At 46.2% G+C, this 25,352-nt stretch overlaps 2 protein-coding genes across 2 annotated transcripts; both read left to right on the forward strand.

Annotated features, from left to right (window-relative positions):
• The first annotated feature begins 10,938 nt into the window (after positions 1 to 10,938).
• Positions 10,939 to 14,027, forward strand: LOC123123612 (probable protein phosphatase 2C 36). Its single transcript, XM_044544148.1, has 4 exons — positions 10,939 to 11,425; positions 11,617 to 11,984; positions 12,096 to 12,332; positions 13,421 to 14,027. Exons 1-4 carry the CDS (start codon positions 11,086 to 11,088, stop codon positions 13,631 to 13,633), a joined length of 1,158 nt encoding a protein of 385 aa, XP_044400083.1. The 5' UTR covers positions 10,939 to 11,085; the 3' UTR covers positions 13,634 to 14,027.
• A 537-nt stretch (positions 14,028 to 14,564) lies between these two features.
• Positions 14,565 to 20,469, forward strand: LOC123123611 (uncharacterized). Its single transcript, XM_044544147.1, has 13 exons — positions 14,565 to 14,895; positions 15,624 to 15,810; positions 16,475 to 16,547; positions 16,708 to 16,855; positions 17,299 to 17,408; positions 17,570 to 17,701; positions 17,771 to 17,912; positions 17,984 to 18,118; positions 18,532 to 18,689; positions 18,794 to 18,868; positions 18,975 to 19,113; positions 19,356 to 19,622; positions 20,088 to 20,469. Exons 1-13 carry the CDS (start codon positions 14,659 to 14,661, stop codon positions 20,232 to 20,234), a joined length of 1,950 nt encoding a protein of 649 aa, XP_044400082.1. The 5' UTR covers positions 14,565 to 14,658; the 3' UTR covers positions 20,235 to 20,469.
• The last annotated feature ends 4,883 nt before the right edge of the window (positions 20,470 to 25,352 follow it).

A 25,352-nucleotide genomic window follows, 5' to 3' on the forward strand; every position in this document is an offset into this window, starting at 1 on the left:
GTCTCCAACGTATCTATAATTTTTTATTGTTCCATGCTATTATATTATCTGTCTTGGATGTTTTATATGCATTAATATGCTATTTTATATTATTTTTTGGACTAACCTATTAACCTAGAGCCCGGTGCCAGTTTCTGTTTTTTCCTTGTTTTTGAGTTTTACAGAAAAGGAATATAAAACGGAGTCCAAACGAGCTGAAACTTTACGACGATTTTTATGGACCAGAAGAAGCCATAGAGTATCGGAGATGGACCAGAGGAGCAACGAGGCATCCACAAGGGTGGTGGGCGCCCCCCTAGGGCGCGCCCCCTCGTGGACCCCCCTGACTTGTCCCCGGCGCCAAAAACTCCTATAAATAGAGAAAACCCCAGAAAGAAACCTAGATCGAGAGTTCCGCCGCCGCAAGCCTTTGTAGCCACGAAAAACCAATCGGGAGCCTATTCTGGCACCCTGCCGGAGGGGGAAACCATCGCCGGTGGCCATCTTCATCATCCCGGCGGCCTCCATGACAAGGAGGGAGTAGTTCACCCTCGGGGCTGAGGGTATGTACCAGTAGTTATGTGTTTGATCTCTCTCTCTCTCTCGTGTTCTTGATTTGGCACGATCTTGATATACCGCGAGCTTTGTTATTATAGTTGGATCATATGGTGTTTCTCCCCCTCTATCTTTTTGTGATGAATTGAGTTTTACCTTTGAGGTTTCACTATTATCGGATTGAATACAATTATGGATTTGAGAACACTTGATGTATGTCTTGCGTGGGATACTCGTGGTGACAATGGGGTGTTCTATTGATTCACTTGATGTATGTTTTGGCACTCAACTCGCGGATTCCCGAGGTGACATTGGGGTAATCTATGCATAGGGGTTGATGCATGTTTTTGTCCTTGTTTCTCCGGTAGGAATCTTGGGGCACTCTTTGAGGTTCTTTATGTTGGATTGAATATTATGAATCTGAAGTTGGTTGATGCATATCGTATAATTGACCCACGGATACTTGTGGTGACATTGGAGTATCTAGGTGACATTAGGGTTGATTGATGTGTGTCATATGGTGTTATTTTACTACGAACTCTAGGGCTGTTTGTGACACTTATAGGAATAGCTCAATGGTTTGATCGAAAAGAATAACTTTGAGGTGGTTTCGTACCCTACAAGCAATTTCATCTTATATTATCTGCGATAGGAACTTTGGAGTGACTTTTGTCGCACGTTGAGGGATTGCCATATGATCTAATTATGTTATCATTGTTGAGAGAACTTGCACTAGTGAAAGTATGAACCCCAGGCCTTGTTTCCAAGCATTGCAATACCGTTTTCTCTCACTTTTTGTTACTTGCTACCTTGCTGTTTTTATATTTTCAGATTACAAAAATCCATATCTACTATCCATATTTCACTTGTATCACCATCTCTTCGCCGAACTAGTGCACCTATACAATTTACCATTGTATTAGGTGTGTTGGAGACACAAGACTCTTTGTTATTTGGTTGCAGGGTTGTTTGAGAGAGACCATCTTCATCCTACGCCTCCCACGGATTGATAAATCTCAGGTCATCCACTTGAGGGAAATTTTCTACTGTCCTACAAAACTCTGCACTTGGAGGCCCAACAACGTCTACAAGAATAAAGTTGCGTAGTAGACATCAACGCCCTCTCTTCCCTTCTCTCCCCGTCTAGCCACAGCGTGCACGCCCCGCCGATGGAGCGGCGGCCAACGGCTTTGGCCACCGCCACCTGCACGAGTGGGAAGCCCACCTCCTCCACGAGGCGAACTACCCGGCGCCGCCTGACATGCACGTGCGGGGGCGGTGGAGGCTCAGCTCCGAGGGTGCCCCAGGCCCCCCGTAGCCCGACATCGACCACCCCGCCTACTTCCACGCCGAGATCGAGCATGTTCGGGCCTCTCTGCCGGAGGAGGAGCGGGACCTCCCGGAGTACGCCGCCAACAACCACGCGCACTTGGCGGCGTACTTCCAAAGCCGGCACAAGGAGCGGCTCTTCTCCACCAACAATGCGCCAGTGGTAAGGGGGCGCAACAACAGCGACGGCCGCCGCCTGTGGTGGGGCGCCCCCGGCCGCATGCCCCACGCCGTCCTCGAGTACCTCGAGGGCGGCAACGATCCGCAGCTCGAGTACCCGGCGGCCCCGGCCCCCCACCGGAGTGGCGGCCCGTGGCTGCCGGCGCGCATGCTAGGCGGGTCCTCCTCCTCCTCTTCCTCTTCCCGTTCCTCCTCCCGCTCCTCCGGGTCGCCGACGCTCATCAGCGTCAAGGTCGAGCCCGTGGAAACGCCGCTTGGCCGGCGCACCCGCGGCACCGCCCTCATCATCAACGAGGGCGGCCGTGCCTTCTCGGCTCCTACCTCCCCTCGTCGAGCCAAAGACGGAGCCGGGGCTCGCCCCCATGAAGAGCGAGCATGATGACATGGACGCACTCGACGACGAGGCCGCCATGAAGTGGGCGCGGGAGGACTGGGCCCGGCTGGAGATGGAGCGCCAGCGCCGCGCCCTAGAGGAGATCGCCGCTCGTCGCCGTCGCCGCGACGAGGGAGGCGTCATCGTCCTCGAGGACAGCGACGATGAGGCGCCGCCGCCAGCCAAACCAGTCCGCTCCGCCGCCAGCCAAACCAGTCCGCCAGGGCGACCTGATATGTCTCCAACGTATCTATAATTTTTTATTGTTCCATGCTATATTATATTATGTTTTGGACATTATTGGGCTTTATTATACACTTTTATATTATTTTTGGGACTAACCTATTAACCGGAGGCCCAGCCCAGAATTGCTGTTTTTTTGCCTATTTCAGAGTTTCGCAGAAAAAGAATATCAAACGGAGTCCAAACGGAATGAAACCTTCGGGAACGTGATTTTCGGAACGAACGTGATCCAGAGGACTTGGACCCAACGTCAAGACATCAACCAGTAAGGCACGAGGTAGGGGGCGCGCCTACCCCCTGGGCGCGCCCTCCACCCTCGTGGGCCCCACGTTGCTCCACCGACGTACTTCTTCCTCCTATATATATCTACGTACCCCCAAACTACCAGATACGGAGCCAAAAACCTAATTCCACCGCCGCAACCTTCTGTACCCGTGAGATCCCATCTTGGGGCCTTTTCCGAAGCTCCGCCGGAGGGGGCATCGATCACGGAGGGCTTCTACATCAACACCATAGCCTCTCCGATGATGTGTGAGTAGTTTACCTCAGACCTTCGGGTCCATAGTTATTAGCTAGATGGCTTCTTCTCTCTTTTTGGATCTCAATACAATGTTCTCCCCCTCTCTTGTGGAGATCTATTCGACGTAATCTTCTTTTGCGGTGTGTTTGTTGAGACCGATGAATTGTGGGTTTATGATCAAGTTTATCTATGAACAATATTTGAATCTTCTCTGAATTCTTTTATGTATGATTGGTTATCTTTGCAAGTCTCTTCGAATTATCAGTTTGGTTTGGCCTACTAGATTGATCTTTCTTGCAAGGGGAGAAGTGCTTAGCTTTGGGTTCAATCTTGCGGTGTCCTTTCCCAGTGACAGTAGGGGCAGCAAGGCACGTATTGTATTGTTGCCATCGAGGGTAACAAGATGGGGTTTATATCATATTGCATGAGTTTATCCCTCTACATCATGTCATCTTGCTTAAAGCGTTACTCCGTTCTTATGAACTTAATACTCTAGATGCATGCTGGATAGCGGTCGATGTTTGGAGTAATAGTAGTAGATGCAGGCAGGAGTCGGTCTACTTGTCTCGGACGTGATGCCTATATACATGATCATACTTAGATATTCTCATAACTATGCTCAATTCTGTCAATTTCTCAACAGTAATTTGTTTACCCACCGTAATACTTATGCTCTCGAGAGAAGCCACTAGTGAAACCTATGGCCCCGGGTCTATTTTCCATCATATTTAATCTCCCGACAACAAGCTATTTCTGGCGCCATTTTTATTTTGCTTTTATTGTACTTTGCATCTTTATCATAAAATACCAAAAATATTATCTTATCATATCTATCAGATCTCACTTTCGTAAGTGACCGTGAAGGGATTGACAACCCCTTTATTGCGTTGGTTGCGAGGATTTTATTTGTTTGTGTAGGTGCGAGGGACTCGTGCGTGGCCTCCTACTGGATTGATACCTTGGTTCTCAAAAACCGAGGGAAATACTTACGCTGCTTTACTGCATCACCCTTTCCTCTTCAAGGGAAAACCAATGCAGTGCTCAAGAGGTAGCAAGAAGGATTTCTGGCGCCGTTGCCGGGGAGTCTACGCAGAAGTCAAGACATACCAAGTACCCATCACAAACTCTTATCCCTCGCATTACATTATTTGCCATTTGCCTCTCGTTTTCCTCTCCCCCGCTTCACCTTTGCCGTTTTATTCGCCCTTCTTCCGTTCGATCTTTTGTTTGCTTGTGTTACCATGTACCTTCTTTTTGCTTGCATCTTCACTTGCTAAAAGTTTATGGATCCTCATCCACTTGCTAATCTCTTTAAGAGATCCAATTATGATGAACCTATTGCTAGTGAATTGAGTGCACTAGATTATCTTTATGAGGTTTTGCTTGAAATTCATGAATCTGAAAATTGTGATGAAGTACTTTATGAAGCAATTCATGATAGATCTTTGAATAAAAAGCATGATTGCAATGATTTTACTATAAATTCTATTGATGTCAATTGTGCTACAAATATGCAAAACCCTAAGCTTGGGGGTGCTAGTTTTGCTATGTCCTCTACTTGTTGCAATGATCATGATTGAGGTGATAGTTCTTCTTATGATCTTGAAAATTTATTTAAGCCCCATGATGAATATGAGATTGATAATAGTGTTTGCAATATTATTGAAAGTGGGTTTGGAAGAGTGTCAACTTTAGATCCCACATATTTGGAGAATTTTCAATCTTATGAAATTTTTGATAAAAGTGGGTTTGGAGAGGTCATGACTTTAGTTAATGTTAATCCCACTATTTTGGAAGAGTGTCAACTTTGCATACATGTGCGTGTTAAGCATATGTTTTGTGATAGCTATATTGTTGCTTATGATCCTACATGTAATTATTATGAGAGAGGAAAATATGGTTGTAGAAATTTTCATGTTACTAAATTACCTCTCGTTATGTTGAGATTGCTATTGTTTCTTTCCGCTTCCTTGCATATGCTAGTTTTTGCTTGCCTTGATAATTTGTTTGCCTATAAGATGCCTATGCATAGGAAGTATGTTAGACTTAGATGTGTTTGTCACGTGTTTTATGATGCTCTCTTTGTGCCTCAATTCTTGTCTTTCTTGTGAGCATCATTGAATTATCAATGCCTAGCTAAAAGGCTTTAAAGAAAAGCGCTTGTTGGGAGACAACCCAATTTTATTTTAGTTTTTTTGCTTTTTGCTTCTGTTTAGGAATAAATAAGTGATCTAGCCTCTGGTTAGATTTGTTTTTATGTTTTAATTAGTGTTTGTGCCAAGTTAAACCTATAGGATCTTCTTGGATGATAGTTATTTGATCTTGCTGAAAATTCCAGAAACTTTCTGTTCACGAAAACAATTGTTAAAATCACCAGAACGTGATAAAATATTGATTCCAATTTCTGCTGATCAATAAACAAATTGTCTAGGTCATCCTATTTTGGCTGAATTTTTGGAGTTCCAGAAGTTTGCGTTAGTTACAGATTACTACAAACTGTTGTGTTTTTGACAGATTCTGTTTTTCGTGTGTTGTTTGCTTATTTTGATGAATCTATGGCTAGTAAAATAGTTTATAAACCATAGAGAAGTTGGAATACAGTAGGTTTAACACCAATATAAATAAAGAATGAGTTCATTACAGTACCTTGAAGTGGTGTTTTGTTTTCTTTCGCTAACGGAGCTCATGAGATTTTCTGTTAAGTTTTGTGTTGTGAAGTTTTCAAGTTTTGGGTAAAAGATTTGATGGATTATGGAACAAGGAGTGGCAAGAGCCTAAGCTTGGGGATGCCCATGGCACCCCAAGATAATCTAAGGACACCTAAAAGCCAAAGCTTGGGGATGCCCCGGAAGGCATCCCCTCTTTCGTCTACTTCCATCGGTAACTTTACTTGGAGCTATATTTTTATTCACCACATGATATGTGTTTTGCTTGGAGCGTCTTGTATTATTTGAGTCTTTGTTTGTTAGTTTGCCACAACCATCCTTGCTGTACACACCTTTGAGAGAGACACACATGATTCGGAAATTGTTAGAATACTCTATGTGCTTCACTTATATCTTGAGTTATATAGTTTTTGCTCTAGTGCTTCACTTATATCTTTTAGAGCACGGTGGTGGATTTGTTTTATAGAAACTATTGTTCTCTCATGCTTCACTTAGATTATTTTGAGAGTCCTACAAAACAGCATGGTAATTTGCTTTAATTATGATAGGCATTCAAGATTAGTAAAAAAATTCTTATGAGTGTGTTGAATACTATGAGAAGTTTGATACTTGATAATTGTTTTGAGATATGGAGATGGTGATATTAGAGTCATGCTAGTTGAGTAGTTTTGAATTTGAGAAATACTTGTGTTAAAGTTTGTGATTCTCGTAGCATGCACGTATGGTGAACCTTTATGTGATGAAGTCGGAGCATGATTTATTTATTGATTGTCTTCCTTATGAGTGGTGGTCGGGGACGAGCGATGGTCTTTTCCTACCAATCTATCCCCTAGGAGCATGCGCGTAATACTTTGCTTTGATAACTTGTAGATTTTTGCAATAAGTATATGAGTTCTTTATGACTAATGTTGAGCCCATGGGTTATACGCACTTTCTTCCTTCCACCATTGCTAGCCTCTCCGATATCGCGCACTTTTCGCCGGTATCATACACCCACCATATACCTTCCTCAAAACAGCCACCATACCTACCTACCATGGCATTTCCATAGCCATTCCGAGATATATTGCCATGAAACTTACCACCGTTCAGTTTATTATGACACGCTCCATCATTGTCATATTGCCTCGCATGATCATGTAGTTAACATCGTATTTGTGGCGAAGCCACCATTTATAATTCTTTCATACATGTCACTCTTGATTCATTGCATATCCCAGTACACTGCCGGAGGCATTCACATAGAGTCATATTTTGTTCTAAGTATTGAGTTGTAATTGTTGAGTTGTAAGTAAATAAAAGTGTGATGATCATCATTTTTAGAGCATTGTCCCAAGTGAGGAAAGGATGATGGAGACTATGATTCCCCCACAAGTCGGGATGAGACTTCGGACTAAAAAAAGAGGCCATAAAAAAAGAGGAGAAAAGGCCCCAAAAAATGAGAGAAAAAGAGAGAAGGGGCAATGTTACTATCCTCTTACCACACTTGTGCTTCAAAGTAGCACCATGATCTTCATGATAGAGAGTTTCCTATGATATCACTTTCATATACTAGTGGGAAATTTTCATTATAGAACTTGGCTTGTATATTCCAATGATGGTCTTCCTCAAAATGCCCTAGGTCTTCGTGAGCAAGCGAGTTGGATGCACACCCACTTAGTTCCTTTTGTTTAGCTTTCATATACTTATAGCTCTAGTGCATCCGTTGCATGGTAGTCCCTACTCACTCACATTGATATCTATTAATGGGCATCTCCATAGCCCATTGATACGCCTAGTTGATGTGAGACTATCTTCTCCTTTTTTGTCTTCTCCACAACCACCATTCTATTCCATATATAGTGCTATGTCCATGGCTCACGCTCATGTATTGCGTAAAGATTGAAAAAGTTTGAGAACATCAAAAGTATGAAACAATTGCTTGGCTTGTCATCGGGGTTGTGCATGATTTAAATACTTTGTGTGGTGAAGATAGAGCATAGCCAGACTATATGATTTTGTAGGGATAGCTTTCTTTGGCCATGTTACTTTGAGAAGACATAATTGCTTAGTTAGTATGCTTGAAGTATTATTATTTTTATGTCAATATTAAACTTTTGTCTTGAATCTTTCGGATCTGAATATTCATACCACAATTAAGAGAATTACATTGAAATTATGCCAACTAGCATTCCACATCAAAAATTCTATTTTTATCATTTACCTACTCGAGGACGAGCAAGAATTAAGCTTGGGGATGCTTGATACGTCTTCAACGTATCTATAATTTTTTATTGTTCCATGCTATATTATATTCTGTTTTGGACATTATTGGGCTTTATTATACACTTTTATATTATTTTTGGGATTAACCTATTAACCGGAGGCCCAGCCCAGAATTGCTGTTTTTTGCCTATTTCAGAGTTTCGCAGAAAAAGAATATCAAACGGAGTCCAAACGGAATGAAACCTTCGAGAACGTGATTTTCGGAACGAACGTGATCCAGAGGACTTGGACCCTACGTCAAGACATCAACCAGGAAGGCACGAGGTAGGGGGGCGCGCCTACCCCCTGGGCGCGCCCTCCACCCTCGTGGGCCCCATGTTGCTCCACCGACGTACTTCTTCCTCCTATATATACCTACGTACCCCCAAACTACCAGATACGGAGCCAAAAATCTAATTCCACCGCCACAACCTTCTGTACCCGTGAGATCCCATCTTGGGGCCTTTTCCGGAGCTCCGCCGGAGGGGGCATCGATCATGGAGGGCTTCTACATCAACACCATAGCCTCTCCGATGATGTGTGACCTTCGGGTCCATAGTTATTAGCTAGATGGCTTCTTCTCTCTTTTTGGATCTCAATACAATGTTCTCCCCCTCTCTTGTGGAGATCTATTCGATGTAATCTTCTTTTGCGGTGTGTTTGTTGAGACCGATGAATTGTGGGTTTATGATCAAGTTTATCTATGAACAATATTTGAATCTTCTCTGAATTCTTTTATGTATGATTGGTTATCTTTGCAAGTCTCTTTCGAATTATCAGTTTGGTTTGGCCTACTAGATTGATCTTTCTTGCAATGGGAGAAGTGCTTAGCTTTGGGTTCAATCTTGCGGTGTCCTTTCCCAGTGACAGTAGGGGCAGCAAGGCACGTATTGTATTGTTGCCATCGAGGGTAACAAGATGGGGTTTATATCATATTGCATGAGTTTATCCCTCTACATCATGTCATCTTGCTTAAAGCGTTACTCCGTTATTATGAACTTAATACTTTAGATGCATGCTGGATAGCGGTCGACGTGTGGAGTAATAGTAGTAGATGCAGGCAGGAGTCGGTCTACTTGTCTCGGACGTGATGCCTATATACATGATCATACTTAGATATTCTCATAACTATGCTCAATTCTGTCAATTGCTCAACAGTAATTTGTTTACCCACCGTAATACTTATGCTCTCGAGAGAAGCCACTAGTGAAACCTATGGCCCCGGGTCTATTTTCCATCATATTTAATCTCCCGACAACAAGCTATTTCTGGCGCCGTTTTTATTTTGCTTTTATTTTACTTTGCATCTTTATCATAAAAATACCAAAAATATTATCTTATCATATCTATCAGATCTCACTTTCGTAAGTGACCGTGAAGGGATTGACAACCCCTTTATTGCGTTGGTTGCGAGGATTTTATTTGTTTGTGTAGGTGCGAGGGACTCGTGCGTGACCTCCTACTGGATTGATACCTTGGTTCTCAAAAACTGAGGGAAATACTTACGCTGCTTTACTGCATCACCCTTTCCTCTTCAAGGGAAAACCAACGCAGTGCTCAAGAGGTAGCAAGAAGGATTTCTGGCGCCGTTGCCGGGGAGTCTACGCAGAAGTCAAGACATACCAAATATCCATCACAAACTCTTATCCCTCGCATTACATCGTACTCGAGGACAGCGACGATGAGGCGCCGCCGCCTGCCAAACCAGTCCGCCAGGGCGACCCCGTACAGGCGTCCAGCAGGGACGGCCGCGGTGTGAAGAAGGAGAAGGAGGACGATGACGGCGGCGACTACGACGCCTTCAGCAAGCTCTTCGGCCTGTAGGCGTGGCAGCAGCAATTTTTTTCCCTTTTAGTAGATCATGTTTTGAATATGCAAAAAGACCGCAGAACGCCTAAATATCGCCGAATCTATGTCGTGTTTGCCGAAGGTTGGCCGAATTTTGGATGAGTATGTTTTTAAAAATATTTACAAAACGTCGACAGGGGGCGACCTGGGGCGGCAGCTGGGAACCCGATCGCCCTCACGCCGAAATTATCGCCGGTTTGCCCCCAGGGCGTCGCTATTTCCAGCCCCTGGGGGCCGAACGGCTGGAGATGCTCTATGATCCGTTTGTGGTGGCTTTGTCGATCTCAAGATTTGCTGGCTTACCCTATCGAAGGTGCTCGTACAGGTGGAGTGTGCGTGTGAGTGTTCACATAGACGAGCATGCGTGTGTACGTGAGTGTCTATGTTCGCAACGTGTTTAAAAGAAAGATGTGGCTAGCTTTTGTCTAGATGAGAAATAACCATGTCTCATCTAACTCGTACGCCGTTGGATTTTACGCAGAGATTTGTGAGGATTTTTTTGGTCTGATTAGTCAAATAGTATAGGAGTTTTTTTTTTACGGGTAAAATAGTATATGAGTTAGCTGAGACTTTGTTAGTTCTCAAATCCGTAAGATTTGACGCGGCAGAAAACATATATACGTTGGAACCAAAGCGGCTCCACGCGACAAATCTGATGCGGTGAAAGCTCCGCGAAATCGGATCCACAGAAACATTTCCGGGCGAGTCCACGAGACATCGACCGCTACGCACGGCACCGAGTGTGAGCGCGCGCGCGCAACAGTCCAAGGACACGCTGACCGCATCGCACCACCGTGATGGCGCCTCCATCCGGCCGGACCAAAAAGGCGTCGAAAAACGACGGCCGCCCAATTACTCCGCCCCGCTGCCCTGCCGCCCGCCCCTCCCGTCCCCCACCGAGCACCGCGTCGCACCAAACCAAACCAGCCCGACGCACGCCACTCCCTCCCACTCTCTCCCCCTCCTCCCTTCCCCACCCGGCGGCCTTTTCCCCCAATTCTTTTCCCCTCCCCTCCCTTCTCGTACGCGGCCGATTGCGACCCCGCCCTCCCCACCCGCACCCGCACCCGCACGCGCATCGCATTTCCTGCTCCGCCGCCGCCGTCCGCGCGCATCGGGGGCGCCCCGGTCGGCGATGTGGCGGTGCTATGCTGGGCGGGCTCCTCAGGTTCCTCTCGGCGTGCGGCGGGTCCTGGCAGACCTCGCCCGCGCCGCCCCACGCCGCGCCCCCGCCGGCCTCCGACCCCTCCTCCGACGCCTCCGCCTCCGCCTCTGAGGGCCGCGACGGCCTGCTCTGGTGGCGCGACCTCGCGCGCTGCGCCGCGGGCGACGTCTCCGCCGCGCTCGTCCAGGCCAACCAGACGCTCGAGGACCAGTGCCGCCTCCACTCCGCCCCGCCCCTCGGCACCCTCCTCGCCGTCCTCGACGGCCACGCCGGCCACGCCGCCGCCCGCTTCGCCTGCGACCACCTCCTCCCCACCCTCCTAGGTACGTACTACCCATCCACCCGCATTCGCTCCCCCTTTCCTCCCCCTTCTGTTACATACGAGTAGTATATTCTTCCACCCGCACGCGCACGCGCGCGCGCGCACGGATTGGTTTGGGAGAAATGGATGGGATGGATTGCGGCGACGAGAGCTAGCCAGCTAGGTTTGATCTAATTATCTGTGTGCGTGCAGAGGCCGCGTCCGGCCCGGGGGGCGTCACGGCGGACGCCATCAGGGACGCCTTCGCGGCCACCGAGGCGGCCTTCATCGCGCAGGTCTCCAGCCAGTGGGACACCAACCCGGACCTCGCCACCGTCGGCTCCTGCTGCCTCGTCGGCGTCGTGCACGAGCGCACCCTCTTCGTCGCCAACCTGGGGGACTCCCGGGCCGTCCTGGGGAAGAAGGTCGGCCGCTCCGGCCAGATCGTCGCCGAGCAGCTCTCCACCGAGCACAACGCCAATGACGAGGCCGTCCGGCAGGAGCTCATGGCCCAGCACCCCGATGACCCGCAGATCGTCGCGCTTAAGCATGGGGTCTGGAGAGTGAAGGGCATCATACAGGTCGGTTTTTATCTTTTAAGGGGTTTGGTTTCGCGTCGCTGTATTCGTAATTCGTTTGCAGCCTATATATATATGTGTGTTTGGTGCTTACGTAGTGGGTTGGTTATGCAGGTGTCGCGGTCACTCGGTGATGCGTACTTGAAAGACGCAAAGTATAACACGGAACGGATCAAGCCCAAGTTCAGAGTCTCTGAGCCATTCAGCAGACCTATAATGAGCGCCGAACCAACCATCGTCTCGCGCAGCCTTGAACCAAGTGACTGTTTCGTCATATTTGCCTCAGATGGCTTGTGGGAGCACTTGACTAACCAGGAAGCCGTAGAGATTGTTCACAACAATCAGCGCGCTGTAAGATCCCACACAGCATTTTTCCTCTTTATATTTCTTTTAGCTTTCTGTTGTTGCCTAAGATGATCTTAAATCGACCAACTGTGAAATGCTATGAGTTTCCTTTTGCATTATAAGTAGGACTTTAAATATATTCACCAGACTAAATGTGTATCACGGCGTACTGTTTTTTCATACTTCCATTTACCTAAGCAAAGGAGAATTTATAATCTGAATTTTGTGTACTAGAAATCGAAATGATGTTCTCATGTTTTGTCGACACCAGCATGAATAGTTAAGTACAGACAGGGTCCTCACTATGAAACTAATAATTGTTGTTTGCTGGTGATGGTAACGCGCTGGATGTGGAGTATTTTCTGGTGTGCGACTGCGTCAGTGGTTTTGGATTCTCACATTTACAAGCTGGCAAAACTTCCAAGTCAAGGGTTTCCCCTTGAATGCTTTGAGTTAGAACCATCCTATTACCATAGGAAGTTTGAGGCATCTCCTATGATGTTTTGCACCCACTTAGATAGATAAAAAAGTTAGCTGTGTCTATGGCTCATTGCCCTTCTGTATTGCCGGCACAATCATTCATGTCATGATAGCTATTGTAATTATGTAAATTCTCTACTGTATTAGTGTAGGTCCACATGGACCATACCAATAATAAAATGTCACTGCCTACATGGAAGCAACAGCAATTTTGTGCTATTCTTCAAGCATCGGGGATTCATAACTTGCTGTAGTACCTTGACTGAGGTCTCTTTAGCCACTTGTTTTCTTGGCTGTATATACTTGTGTTTGATACCCTGGATATTGAATGTCCCACAAGCTTGCATTTATTGCTATTTCCAGACATAATGTGGATGCATATGTGTGCCATGGGTGGAAGCTACTAAGTAATTTTTGGGGATACTTTATTGCAAAAAAAATAGTAACTGTTGGATACTGTTGACAGTTTGACATGGTAGTTTTACCAAACCAGTCGAAGTTGGTTCACTCAGCATTAGCTGGAAGGGTGATTTTGATTTCTCCGCTGTAGGTAAATAGTTAAAACTGCTTGGATTAATTTTCTGTATCATGACTGGCACACTCTCTTTGTTCAGGGGAGCGCAAAAAGGCTCATAAAAGCAGCACTCCAAGAAGCAGCGCGGAAACGTGAGATGCGGTACTCAGACCTCATGAGGATCGACAAGAAAGTCCGCCGGCATTTCCATGACGACATCACTGTCATTGTCCTATTCATAAATCACGAGCTGTTAGCCAAAGGAAATGCGCAAGTGCCGCCCCTTTCCATCAGATCCGCCTTAGACCACTGATCATGAACCACTTCACCCATGGATGCTCAGTTCCTGTGAGCAGAAATCGCCTGTGAGATAGATGGCTTCTTCAACAACCAGTCTCTGTGAACAGTGCAGAAATCGCCCGCCTGCAGCAGTTTTCCTTTCCTCGTCTTACTTTTCTCTTGGTTTTGCACATAAAATTTGACTACTTGTTAAGTTGCCAGTTTTCCCCAAAGCTGCCGGGTTCCCCCCTCGTATCGTATCGATGTCGGATAAATGTGGATAGTCTTCAGGCCTGGAGATTTGCCTAGAGTTTATGGGGGAACCTCTTCTTCCTTCCTAGAAAGATGTTGATGAGGGAGCCTTGTTAAGGATGTTGTAACCGTAAATTGATTCGTTCTCGGAGCTTACAATAATCTGTTGTTATCTCTGCCCACTGCCCCATGATGAGATTTTAGTATACTTCACTATTTTGTTATCTCATATGTTTGTTGCAGTTAACTGGAGATTGGGGAGCAATGCAAAAAAAAGAGCTCTTAATTATGTCTGTAACTGATATGTTCATCCTTTGGGTGTGTCAGGTAACGCCACTAGTCGCTTGAAAAAGAGGGGAACACGACCAGCGAACTTGATGATGTGCCTGCCGAACCAGTTAGAATTTGAAGTTCTGAACTACGGAGTAGGAGAGAAAATTTCCGGCAGAACCCAAGCTAATAAGCTATGGTGAAAACCAATTGAAAACTGGAGTACTATGTTAGTTTTTAAAATGGTTTATGAAAAAAAAACGGAGTATGTTGGGTCGGTGTTGTCCTAGTAATGTGCAAAATTTCAAATTCAAATTCAAAATTCATTTAGGAGAAGCTCTTAACAATTTATCGCGTCATTTTTTTGTTGAAACAAATATCGCGTCATTTTCTTATTACTGAAAAAGTTGTGGAAATTGTTCTGGGCTGCGACCCGGCCCCACCCGTCACGGCCACAAGGCGGAAAACCCCGCGCTCGTCTTCATCCTCCGGAGTCTTCCCGCCCACCTCCCCTCCCCTCCCCTGGCCTAGGGTTCCATGGAGCCAGCCGCCGTCACCGCCTCCGCCTCCGCGGACGGGGGCGCCTTCCTCGAGTTCGTCGACTACGCCATCTCGGTCATCACCTCGTCCGGGGGCGACGGCAGCGAGTCCCCCGGCGCGGGGCCGGCGCCGGCGCGGCCGCCGTGGGGGTGGACGGTGGCGCAGGTGCTCAAGTCCTGCCGCGCCTACTCCAGCGGCGTCACCGCCGCCATCCTCCTCTCCGACCTCTTCCAGGTCTGTCAGATTCGCCGCCGCCAACTGACTCCCCATTTCTATATGGTCTACTGATTAGGTGGTGTCTCCGTTGAATCGCTCAGTTAAATTCACTGCACATTTACCCAGCCTTCAGTAGCCAGTACTAGCACATGGCTCTTTCTCGAATAAGCATGATCTATGTTTTGTGCATGCTGTTTCCTAGGATTTTTTTGTTCAATTAGCTCGAATTTGAAAGCAAGCGCACCAGTTCATGGAAGGATTTGAACAATGTGTTGGTAATTACTCCCTCCGTCCGGAAATACTTGTCATCTAAATGTATAAAAAGGGATGTATCTAGATGTATTTTAGTTCTAGATACATATCTTTCTATCCATTTTGATGACAAGTATTTTCGGACGGAGGGAGTAATACTCAACTGCACAGGACATGCACAAAATAAAATTATGTGTACCAAAAGTGGATCTAATTGGTTGTATACTCATCCGTATACAGGGAAAGATTGCCCTATCTACCTTATAATTACCAGTTTGGATGTACTGTATGGTGGTTACTTAGTTACTTGATGTACTGCATAAGTCCTGCCTTTCGGCTGTTCCACATATATAAACATGATGCAAATCTTGGTGCTTACATTGTATTCACTATTTTATCACCACTTCTTCTACCAATTGGAGTGGAGGTTTCTTGTGTGTTTTCATGAAATATACGGATGCCTTATAGGGCTAAACGTTTGCTGCTTTTCATAGTCCTGGACAGAGCAGCGTAAATCTCTTACCGCAAAGACGAAGGTTGAAGTGACCAGCCTTCTAAACACAAGGAGTAAAAGAAGGAGGCTTCCCAGGACTGTCACAATCGATTCTATCCATGAGAAGAACTTCCTTTCTCCCAAGAGTGTCCTTGAGGCAGTCGTCATCGATGTTTTCGTTCTCCCTGGTATGCTTAAGCACCTTGTAATCTCCTTCATCCAATGAACGAAATATGTGTGTGTTAGGAATTCCTTGATTGGTTTTAGAACATATAAGCTTTAAAGAGATATTTGCTTAAGAGGACGGCAGGCTAGTAGTCTAGTACTTCTCTAGAACTGTCTCAGTAAGTGAACATAAGCCCAATATGAGAGCAGAATCCCCTTCAGGCTGCTGGCATTTCTGGAAGCACATGAAATGAGTCGGTGTTCCTGCCCTTGTCCCCATCAATGGCACTCGTAGGGTGATCTGCAGAAACAACGCAATCCTCTGGAGAGCCCACATCACTCCTGGCCTTTGGCACCACGCCGATGCTTGGCGGGTTTGCCCTGCCTCCGGGCTCCATTACCTTCTATCACCCATGGTCTATAAGCTTAAACTCTGGTTCTTGTCTCAATGAAAATCCAGGTGGGCAGTATCTCCCTCCTAGTGACCATTCGGAAAAAGAATAAAAACAGCCCCCCTCCCATTTATTACAACTTCCATGATTAATTGGTGATATCCATTCATTCAACATTATCCGTGATTAAACACCATAACTTTTAAAGCATTTACCATTTGAAAGGCCATTTTGTTACATGAATTCTAATCTGCATTTTCGACGGCGCCTCCTCAATTTTGCGTCTTTCTTGTAGGTACAAATATATACATGCTTACCTTGGGAGACATGTGGAGTACATCCACTATTGATCTGTATCTACACCGAAGGTAGGTCTGACTAATTGCTTAGTTTATTTTCCATTTTGTTAGACTGATATCATGGTAAAAGTCAGTAACAAATGCATAAAGGAAATGTAGAATGGACGAGGATCGATTTTGCATTGGCCTGACTTTCATTTATATGCGGGCTCTCAAACTTCCATGCCAGGTACTACAACTATATAGGACAACATTGTATCTTGAAGAAGGGTCGAGAAGTTGTGCTCACAGGATGTTGTCTTCGCACAGCTGTTGTTGAGGGATCTGGCCATGCTCGTATTTTGCCAACAGAATACATGGTGATACTACTTGATGAGGTGACCATCCAAAGCTTTTAGGTCGTATAAAGGAAGTGCTGTTCGAAGATACAATTTTATGCAACTTGTCAGATTATATGCTGCTGTTTAATTGCATTTTGATCTCTTAAATGACTCTTCATACCCTGATAGTTGACTAGAAATTAGAATTTTTTTATCATAATGTGAAACCATGCCATCTCCACTTATGAGATCAACTGCGATATTTCATTTTGATCCCTTAAATGACTCTTCATACCCTGATAGTTGACTAGAAGTTAGAAAAAGTTTACCATAATGTGAAACCACGTCATCTCCACTTATGAGATCAACTGGGATATTTCATTTCTGTATAGAAAAGTAGTTAAGCTTAAGCTGTTATAATGTGAAACCATGTCATCTCCACTTATGAGATCAACTTCCATGCACATTCTTCACTAGGAGCTTACCTTTGCTTTATATAGGAACAAGATGAAGATGCCATGCTACTTGCTGCACAGTTTTGCACATATTCTTTCTCCTCCATGATGGAAGAGAAAAGTAGAAATGATGTTGTATACTCATTTTATGCCAGGTAAAATAAGATATCTCTTACTTCTCATTAGCGATCTCTTCTCCTTTGATGGTGAGAATAAAAGGAAGAAATTTACTACTCGCAATAAAATTGAATTGGATGAACTGTAAAAGCTGACTTTGTTAGAGAAAGGTTCAGAACCCACCCTTTCTTTCTTGCAGGATTGAGAAGATTGAGACCTTGGAACCTTTTGGATGTACAGAAAGAAAGCAGATTGTGCTTGTAGATAATGATGATGAGAAGATCAAATTTATTTTATGGGGAGAGCAGGTTTCACTTGCAAATCTTTTCAGGTTCATTTCACTCGATACAAGTTCCAACTGTTTAAGTCAAGCTATAGCAAGCTAAACATTCTCTTTCAGTGTAGGGAGCATGCTTGCACTGGACAGTCCTTATATTTCCAATTTTGCGCACAATAATCATGAGGAGCCTCAGGAATTGTGCCTTGAGTATGGTAGTGCAACACAGGTTTACTTGGTGCCAATTGCTCAACACGAGGAACAGGTTGGTTGCAATATCTTGGTGCTACTTTTTTCTGCAGTACTGTTGACCAAGACATAGAGACTATGTGATAGGTATTCCTCACACCTACTCAAGTAAGGAGCCAAGGACCTCGTCTGTCATGTGCTCCAGTCGATAATATGGCTTCGCAAGTAACATTACCACGTGACTTGCATGGTGCAGTTGACTTCAGCAAATATCCATTTCGAGTATGTAACCTAATCATCATTCGTTTCTGTCTCTTTTCAGAAGATAACTTTTGCCAGCCATTGTGTTGCTTGCAACCCGATTACTTATTGATTTAGTTCTCTCACCACTGATTCTGCTGAAGCTTTAATTTGTATTGAGTTATAGTGTGAATCCTAATATTATTATGTAACCTAATATGTTGAGTCTACCGTAATGAAAAAGAAGAATTTAATATTGTATAAGGTGTTACATGTCATAATATGTTTAGTTCCTGTGAGTTCTGTTTATTTGCATCTTCTTCTTTCAATCCATGGACTCCCTACATCATACAGTTCGATACAACTTGTGATATATCTTGTACCTTTGCACGTGTGGTGTAAGTTCCTGCAATGTACTTTTTTTCTGGTAGTTGTATGACATGCCTCATTTTTAGGCGTATGTAAGTGATCTTCATGGTAAAATGGTGGGAGTTAGTCTGTTTGGCACTGTAACAAGTGTTTGCAAAGTAAGCACATCTGGCAGTACATTCTATTTGGAAATAGAAGATGCAACAGGAGTTGTTCTGACGAAGCTTATTTTTACTGGACACTGGTACCACTATCTGTTGTTGTTCTTACCTATTATTGTTTCCAACGTCGATTCCATTGGTTCTGCCATGCATCTGAAACCATTATATTGTATGAATATCTATGCAGGTCATTAGGTAGAGTTGGAGTTGGTCATATGGTGTATATCTCTGGTCTGACTTGTAGTTTGAATAAAATAAATATGTAAGCAGCATGCTCTTGTATACCACATCTATATGCTTCCCTATGTCCTGTTTATTGCCACAATGTGTGCAAAGTTCTGGTTGATGGCTTATTTTTGTATCAACAGCCTTGAAGTCTCATGGAGCGAAAAGGAGCCAGGATCGCTGTTTGTTAACTTGAGCTTACTGCCAGCGTTGTTGAATTCAACATGCCTGCATAATATATCACTCTTGTCAGATCTGCCCCATTCAGCAAACAGAACACATGTAACTCTTTTTTCCACTAGACAATTACTGCTACAAGATCTCTTCTAAAGCATTTCAAGTTTAGATACTAACATACTTCAGGAAACAACCACTGACCATCAGGTTAAAATCTGTAGAAGTATAATAAAACCAGTCATCAGATACCATTTTTTACTGATGTTTCTAAGAACTTGCTGCATTCTTCAACTGCAGTCAATTCTTTGTGCTAACGGCCTTCATTTATTTGATATCTTCTTGTACAGATATGCCGTGTTCGACTTGACCACATCGATTGCGACAGTTTAAAGTTGTCGTTATTCCACAATCTCTGCGGTTATGTTGTGGATGAACTGCCAGATGGGCTTCAGTGTTCCTTCTGTAAAGTGGCCTGCCAGAATGGATGCACGCCTGGCTTTCAGTTGCACTTGACCATTGCAGACGACAGCGAGAAGGTGTTTGCATGGTGTGTTGGTCAAACGGCTGTAGAGTTCCTTCAAATATCCCCTGACGAGTATATGGAACTCCCTGAGGTATTAACTCAGTGAACTTGTCCCACCACTCATATGATATACCAAACATGTGAGGTACTCCCTCCGTCCCATAATATAAGACGTTTTTGCAAGCTATGTTTTAGCTTGCAAAAACGTCTTATATTGTGGGACGGAGGGAGTAGTGCTTTTCAACACCCCCTTCGAATATTTTACCAATAAACTTCTAAGGTGGAAAGGTGGTACTATTTCATGTATAGTTACTTTACTTAAGGTTGCACGGGTGCTTCTGATATTTCCAAAATGGCAGCAATAGTGTCCTCATTTCTTGAGCAAAAGCATGTTTTATTAATCACATCTCAACATGAAATCATGTGCATAAACCATCGTTCCCGTAATTGGAACATTGCCTTTGGTGGCCTCATTTGCCATCTTGCAGAAACGCATGATGCAAATATTCAGTGCTGTTCTTACTGAAGTTTTTTCTTTCTGATGATGAACCACCAGGACGAACAGGCGATGTATCTCTTCACCCTCCAGAACGAGAGCTTCACGGTCGCCATCGCCAACACCAGCAAGCGGGTCGATGGCTACGCCGAGAACGCCGAGGCCCTCCCGGTGTGGGAGATCACGAGAGCCCTGAGATGCGAATGAGCCCGGAAGACGAAATATTTGTGTTGCAAAGTTAGCCACTTTGGGAGGCTCGGGAGTCGGGATCATGGCCTTGCCCGTGTGTGGTCATGCGTCAAGCATGTTTTGTAAGCAGAGTGTTCACGCATCTGCCGCTGGGAGCCATTGCGTTTTACATCCTTGACGAACATTGTCTACTGAAGGTTCTCTGCTCGGATGGCGTGTGGTTCAGTCTGGCAAAAGATTTGATTAGCCTTTTCGTGACATTGCGTTGTGGCTGTGGCTTCTACTTCCTATCTTGGTTCCTTGAGCCACCCACTCGTGTGGTCGAGTGACCAGAGCACCCATATGGTAGCTTTTTCTTTTTTGAGATCACCCATATGACCAGAGCAAAGCGCGGACACTCTCATTGAGGGTGCGGAGAACACGTTCGGCACGGCCGTTTTGTTGGGATGTGTATGGACAAGTTAAGCGAAATATGGTGCCATGAGTGGATAGGAGATGGCGAATGGCGAGGTTATCAAATTCTTTTTCCGTTATCGGTTTGAAGATGAGCAATGGTGCGATGAAAATGGGTGTTGACATAGGCATAAAATGAGTGGAGGGTGGAGGCGACATCGGATTTGCGGTGTAACGGAAAAGTCCAAGTGAAGTGTGAAAAATCATCTAAAATCACAAGGTAATATGATAAACCCGAATTGCTAGGCACTGGGATGTCCAAACATCACAATGAATAATATCAAAGGGAAAAGTAGCAATTGATGAAGATGAAGAAAACGGTAGACGAACATGTTTTCCTATCCGGCAAGCATGACAAGTATGAGCCACTGATTTATTACATGAAAAGGGAAAAGTGCTCAAAATTTTATGAAGAGCGTCGGCGCCGGGATGACCGAGACGAGCGTGCCAAAGCGAGACGTCGGCATGGAGAGCAACCGGGCCACTGCGTGTAGAAGCACCGCATGGGTAGAGATCATCGGGAGAGTCACATCGGTGCAGAACCCTCCGGGAGCGAGCATCCTTAACAGAAAAACCGAGAGCATCAAACTCAACAGTGACAGGATTTTCACGAGTAAGAGTACGAACAGAACAAAGATTTTTAATTAAGGATGGTGAAACAAGCACATTATTGAGAGTTAAAGAAGAAGAGGGTAACGGAAGGGAGGATGAACCATGATGGGTGATGGGAAGAGAGCTGCCCTCACCAACCATGATGCGGGAGGAGAAGGGATAGGGAGCGGCACGCGATAAGATATCGGGGTTGGAGGCCATGTGAGCAGCGGCGCCGGTGTCCATGTACCAATCGCCGCCTCCGTTGTAGGCGCTCGGCGAGGGGGTAGCATGAAGGGCAGAGAGAAGCGCCGGGTCGTAGACCGGAGGGGCGCCACCATATGCACCATAGCCCGACGCACCGCCGTACACCGAGGGACCACCATAGGCCGACGGGCCACCGTTGGCCGCGGCGGTGCCATACGCGACAGGGACCGGTGCGGTCAGCAGCGCCTGAGGGGTGCTCGGCCGTGGCCCGAGAATGCCCGGAGCTGGTGGGCGAGGGACGGGCATGGAGTAGGCATGCACTACTCCCGTCCATGGGTTATACCCCGAGAGCCAAGGCGGGGGAGGTGCAGCCGCCGCGGGCGCAGGGGGGCGCGGCGTCGTGTTGGAGTTGCGGCCCCGGCCCCCGCGACCCTTCTGCTTGCGGCCGCCGGAGGGCGCAGGCGCGGGTGGCGAGGCAGGAGCGGGAGCGCGCGGCCTCGGCTGGGTTGGGGAAGAGCCATGGCCGGCGGCGAGGCCGACGTGGAGAGCGGCGTGGGTCGCCTGTCGAGCGGTGTGACGGAGACGCTTTTCCTCTATGCGAAGATATGTGACCGCCTTCGCGTACGTCGGCGTGATGAGGGAGAGGTTGGCGGCGGACTGGCCAAGGTCGGGGTGGAGGCCGCGGAGGAGGTTGGTGAGGAGGACCCAGTCATCGATGGTCATGCCGACGTCGCGTAGCTCATCGGCGAGAACCTTCAGCCGCGTGCAGTACTCGTCGATCGAAAGATCGTTTTGCTGCATAGTGAAGAACTCCCCTTGAAGAAAGACGCGGCGCTGCAGTTGATTGTCGAGGAAGAGATCACACAGGCGCGTCCACATAGCATACGCGGACGGATCACGGGTGTTCACCATGTTGAAGAGGCTGCCGGAGATGGTGAGGAAGAGCCACTTGACGATGCAGGCGTCCACAACGAGCCACTCGTCATCGTCCTTCATGTCGCGGATGTCAGCGCTCCCGTCAACATGCTCGATGAGACGGTAAGAGCGGAACAACAGCGCGAAGTACGTGCGCCATGCGTTGTAGGACGGCGAGTCGAGGTCGAGGATGACAGGTACGTGGTCCTTGATGTGAATCTCGTTGAGGCGATCGGAGGTGAACATGGCACCGGAAAAGGAACCGGCGTCGGATGCGTCAGCCTTGGCCATGGAGACGGCGGGTGGTTAGGGTTTTGGGTGGTGGTGAGAGGAGGAGGGAGAAGGCGGCGGCGGCTACAGAGGGAAGAGGGTAGCGGCGGCGGCCCTGAGGGTTTCGGGAGAGAGGTGGTGAGGCAGGGGAAGAAGAGAAGTGGCGGCGGCGGCTACGGGAGATGTGGCGGCGGCGGCTTGAGGTGTGGGAAGGAGGAGGCGGCGGCGGTGGCTACTGTTGGGGAACGTAGTAATTTCAAAAAATTTCCTACGCACACGCAAGATCATGGTGATGCATAGCAACGAGAGGGGAGAGTGTTGTCCACGTACCCTCGTAGACCGAAAGCGGAAGCATTATCACAACGCGGTTGATGTAGTCGTACGTCTTCACGATCCGACCGATCAAGTACCGAACGCACGGCACCTCCGAGTTCAGCACACGTTCAGCTCGATGACGTCCCTCGAACTCCGATCCAGCCGAGTGTTGAGGGAGAGTTTCGTCAGCACGACGGCGTGGTGACGCTGATGATGTTCTACCGACGCAGGGCTTCGCCTAAGCTCCGCAACGATATTATTGAGGTGTAATTTGGTGGAGGGGGGCACCGCACACGGCTAAGAGATCAATAGATCAATTGTTGTGTCTATGGGGTGCCCCCTGCCCCCGTATATAAAGGAGCAAGGAGGAGAGGGCCGGCCAAGGGGATGTGGCGCGCCCAAGGGGGGAGTCCTACTCCCACCGGGAGTAGGACTCCTCCTTTCCTTGTGGGAGTAGGAGAAGGGAAGGGGGAAGGAGAAAGATGGAATGGGGCGCCCCCCTCCCTAGTCCAATTCGGACTAGCCCATGGGGAGGGGTGCGGCCACCCTTTGGGGTCTTTCCCTCCTTTCCCGTATGGCCCATTAAGGCCCAATACGAATTCCCGTAACTCTCTGGTACTCCGAAAAATACCCGAATCACTCGGAACCTTTCCGAAGTCCGAATATAGTCGTCCAATATATTGATCTTTACGTCTCGGCCATTTCGAGACTCCTCGTCATGTCCCCGATCTCATCCGGGACTCCGAACTCCTTCGGTACATCAACATACATAAACTCATAATAAAACTGTCATCGTAACGTTAAGCGTGCGGACCCTACGGGTTCGAGAACTATGTAGACATGACCGAGACACCTCTCCGGTCAATAACCAATAGCGGAACCTGGATGCTCATATTGGTTCCCACATATTCTTCGAAGATCTTTATCGGTCAGACCGCATAACAACATACGTTGTTCCCTTTGTCATCGGTATGTTACTTGCCCGAGATTCGATCGTCGGTATCTCGATACCTAGTTCAATCTCGTTACCGGAAAGTCTCTTTACTCGTTCCGTAATACATCATCCCGCAACTAACTCATTAGTCACAATGCTTGCAAGGCTTATAGTGATGTGCATTACCGAGTGGGCCCAGAGATACCTCTCCGACAATCGGAGTGACAAATCCTAATCTCGAAATACGCCAACCCAACAAGTACCTTTGGAGACACCTGTAGAGCACCTTTATAATCACCCATTTACGTTGTGACGTTTGGTAGCACACAAAGTGTTCCTCCGGTAAACGGGAGTTGCATAATCTCATAGTCATAGGAACATGTATAAGTCATGAAGAAAGCAATAGCAACATACTAAACGATCGGGTGCTAAGCTAACGGAATGGGTCAAGTCAATCACGTCATTCTCCTAATGAGGTGATCTCATTAATCAAATGACAACTCATGTCTATGGCTAGGAAACATAACCATCTTTGATTAACGAGCTAGTCAAGTAGAGGCATACTAGTGATACTCTGTTTGTCTATATATTCACACATGTATTATGTTTCCGGTTAATACAATTCTAGCATGAATAATAAACATTTATCATGATATAAGGAAATATATAATACTTTATTATTGCCTCTAGGGCACATTTCCTTCAGTCTCCCACTTGCACTAGAGTCAATAATCTAGTTCACGTCGCCATGTGATTTAACATCAATAATTCACATCACCATGTGATTAACACCCATAGTTCACATCTCTATGTGACCAACACTCAAAGGGTTTACTAGAGTCAATAATCTAGTTCACATCTCTATGTGATTAACACCCAAAGAGTACTAAGGTGTGATCATGTTTTGATTGTGAGATAATTTTAGTCAGCGGGTCTGTCACATTCAGATCCGTAAGTATTTTGCAAATTTGTATGTCTACAATGCTCTGCACGGAGTTACTCTAGCTAATTGCTCCCACTTTCAATATGTATCTAGACCGAGACTTAGAGTCATCTAGATTTAGTGTCAAAACTTGCATCGACGTAACCCTTTACGACGAACCTTTTGTCACTTCCATAATCGAGAAACATGTCCTTATTCCACTAAGGATAATTTTGACCGCTGTCCAGTGATCTACTCCTAGATCACTATTGTACTCCCTTGCCAAAATCAGTGCAGGGTATACAATAGATCTGGTACACAGCATGGCATACTTTATAGAACCTATGGCCAAGGCATAGGGAATGACTTTCATTCTCTTTCTATCTTCTGCCGTGGTCGGGCTTTGAGTCTTACTCAATTTCACACCTTTGTAACGCAGGCAAGAACTCTTTCTTTGACTGTTCTATTTTGAACTACTTCAAAATCTTGTTAAGGTATGTACTCATTGAAAAAAACTTATCAAGCGTCT

Source organism: Triticum aestivum, chromosome 5D (genome assembly GCF_018294505.1).
Source record: "Triticum aestivum cultivar Chinese Spring chromosome 5D, IWGSC CS RefSeq v2.1, whole genome shotgun sequence".
Taxonomy (NCBI): domain Eukaryota; kingdom Viridiplantae; phylum Streptophyta; class Magnoliopsida; order Poales; family Poaceae; genus Triticum; species Triticum aestivum.

Excerpts from the sequence above, each read along its gene's own strand:
- LOC123123612 (XM_044544148.1), top strand. The coding sequence starts at position 11,086 with ATGCTGGGCGGGCTCCTCAGGTTCCTCTCGGCGTGCGGCGGGTCCTGG. Across the intron at positions 11,426-11,616 it reads CCTCCTCCCCACCCTCCTAG|AGGCCGCGTCCGGCCCGGGG; the intron begins GTACGTACTACC and ends GTGTGCGTGCAG. Across the intron at positions 12,333-13,420 it reads TTCACAACAATCAGCGCGCT|GGGAGCGCAAAAAGGCTCAT; the intron begins GTAAGATCCCAC and ends CTCTTTGTTCAG.
- LOC123123611 (XM_044544147.1), top strand. The coding sequence starts at position 14,659 with ATGGAGCCAGCCGCCGTCACCGCCTCCGCCTCCGCGGACGGGGGCGCC. Across the intron at positions 16,856-17,298 it reads TGGTGATACTACTTGATGAG|GAACAAGATGAAGATGCCAT; the intron begins GTGACCATCCAA and ends TGCTTTATATAG. Across the intron at positions 17,702-17,770 it reads TCACTTGCAAATCTTTTCAG|TGTAGGGAGCATGCTTGCAC; the intron begins GTTCATTTCACT and ends ATTCTCTTTCAG.